General features: G+C 31.9%; 2 protein-coding genes across 2 annotated transcripts; one reads left to right on the top strand and one right to left on the bottom strand.

The window, feature by feature from the left end:
- The first annotated feature begins 2,695 nt into the window (after window positions 1–2,695).
- Window positions 2,696–4,580, top strand: LOC109798307 (uncharacterized). The gene is made up of 2 exons (XM_020358527.3): window positions 2,696–3,146; window positions 3,500–4,580. The coding sequence occupies exons 1-2, from the start codon at window positions 2,918–2,920 to the stop codon at window positions 4,291–4,293; spliced, it is 1,023 nt and encodes a 340-aa protein (XP_020214116.1). The 5' UTR covers window positions 2,696–2,917; the 3' UTR covers window positions 4,294–4,580.
- Window positions 4,581–5,519: 939 nt separating this feature from the next.
- On the bottom strand, window positions 5,520–6,295 carry LOC109799071 (phytohormone-binding protein). The gene is made up of 2 exons (XM_020359560.3): window positions 6,088–6,295; window positions 5,520–5,950 (listed from the first exon to the last, which is right to left on the bottom strand). Exons 1-2 carry the CDS (start codon window positions 6,266–6,268, stop codon window positions 5,664–5,666), a joined length of 468 nt encoding a protein of 155 aa, XP_020215149.1. The 5' UTR covers window positions 6,269–6,295; the 3' UTR covers window positions 5,520–5,663.
- Window positions 6,296–7,787: the final 1,492 nt, after the last annotated feature.

Below are 7,787 nucleotides of genomic sequence, written 5' to 3'. Positions count from 1 at the left end.
TAAAATTTATGTTTAATGATAAGAAACATATGCGCTTTTGCGAAATATAGAAAAACTAGGTTTTAAAACGATAGCATAGATCACATGAAATGAATGTATCAAATTAAGTCTTAAATTTGTCAATAATGTATTAGATTGAATATATCATCGGTCACAGTCTCATATGAATATGTGTGTATTATTATATTTATTATGTTTGATATTAAAAATGGAAGAAATTAATCTTTCCCAAACAAGCTTTTAATTTTTATAATAATTATATATATAATATAATTAAAAATTCTTTAATACCTAAAACAACATTTATATAGCTCAGACTTGCACTCCATAGTCCTTATCATGGGGTTTTCATAATTTTTTATTAAGAGGTTCATGGTTATTAACTTAGAAATATTAGAACTATTAGGTGATTTTACTAAAAACTCAACAACTCCATATTCACCTTATGAACTTTTTAGGTGCACTGAATAACATTTCCTATCATGTAAACTAGAATATGAGACCAAAGTTTATGTATATGAGATAGTGTTTAATTGGAAGGAAGTGGAGGAAAAGAGATAATTTTTTTAAAAAAAATTTCTTGTTTGACTCAAGTTTTATAGGAGGATAATAAGAGAAATAGAAGATAACAAAATTTTTCTTCATATAATTTTAACTCCTCTCCAATATTGAAGAGATTTGGATGGAAAGAATTTTAATGCATTTCGAATGTAATGGCTAAAATAGTTTTATTTATGTTATGAAATTTAAAATTATAAGAGGATAACGGCAAATTAGTAGTTAAAATATATTCTTTCTTCTTTTGCGCTCAACAAAGAATAAGAGTTATTTCTTCTTTCTTCATTAAAATCCATTCTTTCCCCTCCTTTTAACTAAACATAATTTCTAACCCTCTTCCTTTCCCTCCCATCTTTTGAACCCAACAGCCCTAATGGTATGTTTGGATGATGAATTTATATAGAGTAATTTATTTATTTGAAGAATTTCAAATTCTTTGAGGTGAAATGCTTTGTTTGGATGAGGAATTTACAAAGAATTTGAAATTCAAGCATTTGTGAAATTCCTTAAAATAGTAGAATTTCAAATTCTCCCAAAAATGGGAGAATTTGAAATTCCTCATATTTGTTTTTCTTATTTCACCTATATATTTTATCTTATCTCTTCATTCTTTTAATTATTGGATATTCAAAAATATTTTTAAAATTATTAAATATTATCTTATATTAATTTTTAAAATTATTAAATATTATCTAATATTAATTTTTAAAATTATTAAATATTTAAAAAAGGATTAATATTTATTTTTATAAAATTTAATTTAAAAATCTCAACATATAAATATATTTTTAAAATCAATTTTACTATGATAGAATCAAATTATCATATTCAACCTAACAATTTAAAATTTAAGAAATTTGAATTGACTCATCCAAACAAAATATTTAAAGAATGATAGAAATTGAAATCAAAGTAATTCAAATACCAAGAATTTAAAATTTCTTGAATTTTTAAAATTCCTCATCCAAACACACTATAAATGTCAAGTGTATCCTACGGTTCCAAATAGTGTTAAACCAAATTTTGTTTTGCAGCAATATATTTCAGCATAGATTAATTGTTAAATATCATGTCGAGTATCATATCTAAATAATGGCACAAGTTACCACCACTAACAACCCAGAAGTCAGGAACGCATAACGCGCATCACAGAAGAAAAATAAGCTAAACATTTTATGAATTCTCACTCTATCTCATACATTTAAAATTAATATATTATGTCACCCTCAAGATAGATCATATGGTTTAGTTCCTTACCTCTCCCATAAGTTTGCCTTGTTCATCGATCAGCAGTTCATCCACCAATTTTGCAGCTGAAGGAATCAGTTAACACCTTCATATATGTACCCTTCTATAAGAAGACAACAATTATATGATGAATCCTTGTCACTACAATACAAAGAGTTTTTAGCAATATTTGAAAAATATTACCTAATTATGTATAAATGTTACTAATTTACTTTGACAACATATTATCAAATATTATATATAGTCCACGTTGCTAAAGACTTATAATAACATTTTTATACAATTAGGTAACATTTTTCAAATGTTATCAAAGTAATATTTTTGTAACATTTTAATGATATTGCTAAGTTTTTGTTAACTTTATAAAATGATAATTAATTTTAATTTAGATATTACTATTAATTATTATATTTTTATGCCTCCTAAACTCTTAGGAGTTTTTTTTAAGAGAAGATTAAAGACATTCTTAATTAGTCACTATTAATTATATATTAAATATCAAAATTCATTTATCTTAAGTATAACTATATGATTATATATACTCTTTATGAGTCATTCATTTATTCGATGTGAGACTTTAATTATGAATAACAATTAGAGATGGGAGAAATATACTTTTTTACATGATGATTTTAGAAGTAATTATAGTAACATTTTTTTTTAAAATGTTGCAAAATAACCTATGTGACATTTTTTTTACTCAATATGAAACTTTGATTTTGAAAACAATTGAAAAGAATAATATTGAAATAAAAAAAATGTTACTCTATTTATAATAATATTTTTTTTAAAATGTTGTGAAATAACCTATTTATTCAATATATAGTAACATTTTAACAAATATAAGAAAGAAAATATTGCTAAACAATTAAAATGTAGTAGCCTGTGATTTTCCTGAATGCAATGAACCATAAAAACCCATGTTGATGCTTTGAGTTTGAGCTAGCTAGCAATAGATTAGACTACAAGTTTGCAAAAGCCACCTTCACAATTAACAAGCAACATATATAGTTGATGTTGCATTTGCATCTATAAATAGCTCATGAAAGATTGTGTTGCTGCATCAATTAATCTCTTCTGTGTGTTTTATTAATAGAGATCGAGTTAAAGCATGGAGATGAGCAAAGGCAGTTCCATCCTAATTGTGATGCTATTTTTGGTATCATGTATGATCCAGGCCAATGCATATTATTACAGGCAATGTAGCACCAAAGGAACTCGTTGCTATGGAAAGTACATTAGATGTCCAGATGAGTGCCCAAGCAGTGAATCAACAGATCCTAAGGCTAAGGTTTGTCAAATTGATTGTGACAAACCTATATGCAAAGCTGTTTGCAGAAGTAAGTCAAAACCTTCTTTCATGTATTAATTAAATCAATCAAATAATATTTGTCTACCTAGTTTAACAAACAAGTTTATATAATTCGATGGCTGGATTAGCATTGTAGTTAGACATCTTGCAATTAAACATTATGGAAACGATATACTTAGTGGAAAACACATGTTCAAACCCTGTCATATATAGAAACTCGTTGGACCATTAACAATTACAATACAGTGAACAAAATTAGTCTCTGATATAGAAAATTAGGAGATACGCGCAGCAAAACAAAATAAAAATCTATATCACACCGAACATAATGTAAACAATTCTACGTGCATGATACAATTGTTAAATTTTTGTGATTTGTAGGTCGCAAACCAAACTGCAACGCGCCAGGATCAGGGTGTTATGACCCTCGTTTCATTGGTGGGGATGGGAGAGTATTCTACTTCCACGGAAAGAGCAATGAACACTTCACCTTAGTCTCAGACTCAGCCCTTCAAATCAATGCTCGCTTCATTGGACACAGGCCAGCAGGTAGAGCCCGAGACTACACATGGATTCAAGCCCTAGGAATCCTCTTCAACTCTAAAACCTTCTCACTTGAAGCCCCCAAGACACCCCAATGGAATGAAAATGTTGATCATCTCAAATTCACATACAATGGCAACCCTCTTGTTGTCCCTGAGGGCCCTCTTTCCACTTGGCACTCTCCACAAAAGGATGTGAAAGTGGAGAGAGTGGCTTCCATGAACAGTGTCATTGTCACACTAGAGGATGTTGCTGAAATATTGGTCAATGTGGTGCCTGTGACCAAAGAGGATGATACTATTCACAACTACCAAGTGCCTAGTGATGATTGCTTTGCTCACTTGGAGGTTCAGTTCAGGTTCTTTGGGTTGTCCCCTAAAGTAGAGGGTGTGCTTGGGAGAACTTATAGAGAAGATTTTGAGAATCCTGCAAAGGTTGGTGTGGCAATGCCTGTTGTTGGAGGAGAGGACACATACAGGACTACCTCCTTGCTTTCTCCAAATTGTGCTGCTTGTGTTTTCTCACACCAAACCTCATATGACAAAGAGACCACTAAAGTGAGTTCAGAGTTAATGGGCACCCTTGATTGCTCCAAGTTTTCTTATGGATTGGGAATTGTTTGCAGGAAATGAGAAACGTCATTAATTATATTACAGTGTTGGCTAGGCCACTGTCAAAAAAGTGAATAACCAAGGTTGAGGTGAAAGTCTGAAACCTTCTAAAAAATAATTATTGAACAGTGGTCACTTTCTTTGTAGTATGAGTCTGTTGCTCAATGGTGTGCAAGTCTTATTGTATTAATGTGTTTAACTTTTGAATAAGTGTATTAAAAAAAAAAATTCACCTGATCTCTGTGCCACCTGTACCAATAACTTGTTGAACACTATATCTATTATGAAAATTTCAAATTATAATACAATCTCCATTGCTACCTTCTTCCTCTTGACAGAACAGGACTTAATGATGCTCATGTAATATGGAAGCAATCCTAGTTGGGGTACAATCAAATACTAAATGTGGACACTTCTTTCGAGAATTCAAATTTTGATTCGCCACATTATAAAAACTCTAGTCTCTTTTGCTAGATTGATTTATGCAAGAGTTAGTGTGACAACTAGAATACACTCTGATTGATACCTTTCATTGTTTGAGTACAGTCAAAATCAAATACCCTATGGTTATGGTCCTCACAGATCAAAAACGGTATATGACACTAAAAAGTAAAAAAGAAAGCTCAGACATGCCACTCTTGGCTCTTGTTACAAACCAAAGGCAACAGAACCACCATCATCACCTAAGGGAACATAAAATCAGGAACTAAAGATCATTTCTCTTATGCCCAAAAAACTCGATCAATGTCTAGCAACAAAATGCATAGCTCAACTAATTGCAAAACACTAAGAATAGGGAACAACCTACTTCCCACTAGCTTCAATATCTACCCAAAGAAACACTACTATACAAACAGGTTATTATTTCTCCCATCAAACGTGTTATAATTCATGGTTGAGTAGAAGATTGAGAGAAAATGTATAAGACTGAAAAATAGAATTTACTGAATTGAGAAAAGTGACTACATTAAGCCATCTAATATGACTGATATAGAGAGTAAGCAAGAAGCCAACTAATAGGTATCTACTAACAAACTCTTAACTATTTTCTAACTAATCACAACCCTAATAAAATGAGAACCCAAACACCCACGTACTGCGTCAGAAGGTATTTTCCATGGGCAAAAATCAGACATAATAACTCAACACACACAAGGCTAAAAAATGCTCATCATTTGAGAAAAGACCAATACTCTTTACACTTAATAAGGTGACATCATATGAAACAATTAACAACAGGCATAATGTAATCAAATTGAAGCGAAGCAAGAGCCTCATGCATCTTCATTCCAAATCCAGTCACTTAAAACATTCAAACATTAATATTCTTAAAGGGGCAAAAGGCAAAAGATAATAACCAGCCGCAAATACTTCATGATTGATGCATAATATTAAGCATCACTCAACAGATATGTTTCTAGGCATCTAACAAAGAATAAAGCAGACTCTGCTGTCTTCATTGGTTGAGTGCTTTCTTCTGTGTCCGACTCATAGTCAAAAGAGATCTTCACGTTGACCAAAGTCTTATGCTCTTCCAATGCAGAAAGTTGAAAACTTGTCTTGTAGTAAGAGAAACCTTGATTCAGATAGCCCCCTTCAACCACTTGCAGCCCAAATTCATGGGAAATTTCATCAAGCTCTGTGATCTTCTCCTTCTGGTAACTTACGGGGGACACACCTAAGATACCCCACAAAGAATTACATTAGCAGTGTTGAATAAAAACATAATTTTTTTGTGATCATTAATAAGATAACATCATAACTATGAGCCCCTTTGGACCACTAAGAATGAAAGATTGAAAGAGCAATTCTCACCAGAGAAGAAAGTGAAGTGGAAGATTGTGCCAACCCCTCCATCGCCTTGGACCACTTTCACATCTTTCACAATAGTTGGTATAGCCTTTGCAATTATGACAGCCAAATCCTTGGACAGGGCTTGCCACAAGGTTTTCAACCCTACACTTACCTCTGCTTTGTTGCTGAATTCCTTTGTCATGTTTGTTCAGTACGGACTTTAATTAAAAAATGGGTGATATATATACCGATGGAAAAAAAATGCACTGTCTCTCTATTTAAAAATAAAGTATAAATAAATAAATGGTTACTTCAGGGTGGGATGTTTGAAAGAATGTTTTGAAGTAGAAAAAAGAAGAGAATAAATAAATAGACGGTTTAAATGTATTTTTAATCTCTTAATATAGTTGTGTGATTTTAATTTTTTAAGATTTTAATTGAATAATTTTAATTTTAAGTATAAGTTGTGCGATTTTAATTTTTTAATTTTTAATTGAATAATTTTAATTTTTTAATATTATAATTAGAGTTGACAATTTGGGTTATGGGTAGGTAGGGTCAGCCTGCATATAAAATTAGATTAGGCTTTAAAATAAATGACCTTAATAGAATCAAGTTATTTTGGCCTAGTTTATATTGACTCCCAACCACTTTAAATGGATCTCACTGTATCACGTTACTCATAAGCAATTTATATTATAATTTTACAATTTTTGCTCCAATGAAAATTGCTTATAAGCACCCTTACTTTTTTACAACTCATACTATATTTTTTGACAACTCACACTACACTTTATTATAAATTTTTAAAAAATTAATTATTATGAATAATATATAAATATGAATAACAAATAAAAGAAATTACATAATAAAAAAATTACAATAATAAAAAGAAGTAGCTTAGTATATCCTACAATGAAAAATTAAAAGGACTATTTTATTTGAGAAAATATTTTCTATTTTTATCTTTAAAAATAATTTTTATTTTCAAATTTTTAGATTTAGAAAACTTGTTTACTTTGAGTTCTTGTTTTCTATTTAGAAAATAGAAATACTGAAAATGTGTTTGATTTAATTATTTTTTAATAAAATTTTATGAAATGTATTTTTTTTTATAAAATATAAAATATAAAAATAGAAAATAAAATGTAAAAAATAAAAACAGAAAATAAAATATAAAAATAAAAAATAAACGTCTCTCTCGTTCCCTCTTTCTCTCTCAAGCTCTCTTTTTACTTTCTCTCATTCTCTCTTGTGGTTGGTGGCTGGCGGCTGGTGGCTGGTGGGTGTTGGCCGTGGCTGGTGGCTGGGGGCTGGTCGGGGGGAGCGCGCGCGGGGCTGAGGGGTTCGGTGGGGGGTTTTCGTGCACGCAGTTGGGGGATCCGATCGGTCGGGGGGTTTCGTGCGCGGCTAAGGATGTTCGTCCAGTCGGGGGGTTCTGCTCGCGGCTGACGAGGACGGTCAGGGGTTGCGCTCGCGCGACTGGGGGGTAACCGTGCGCGCGGCTGACGATGTTGGTTTGGGGTTTCCGCACGACAGAGGGGGTCCAGGGGGTTTCACGCGGCAGAGGTTTCCAGACATGCATGCGCTCTGAGAACATGGCCACCGAAGGGAGTCGACCAAGAGCAATAACAGGTGAGGGAAGTTTTATCAGTTTTTTTGGTTTGCAAAACACGTTCCACCTTGGATGAACCTCATCCAATCAAATCTCTTCATTTTCA

This window comes from Cajanus cajan, chromosome 8, assembly GCF_000230855.2.
Source record: "Cajanus cajan strain Asha chromosome 8, NIPB_CcT2T_4, whole genome shotgun sequence".
NCBI classification, from domain to species: domain Eukaryota; kingdom Viridiplantae; phylum Streptophyta; class Magnoliopsida; order Fabales; family Fabaceae; genus Cajanus; species Cajanus cajan.
This window is presented reverse-complemented; position numbering and strand designations above follow the sequence as displayed.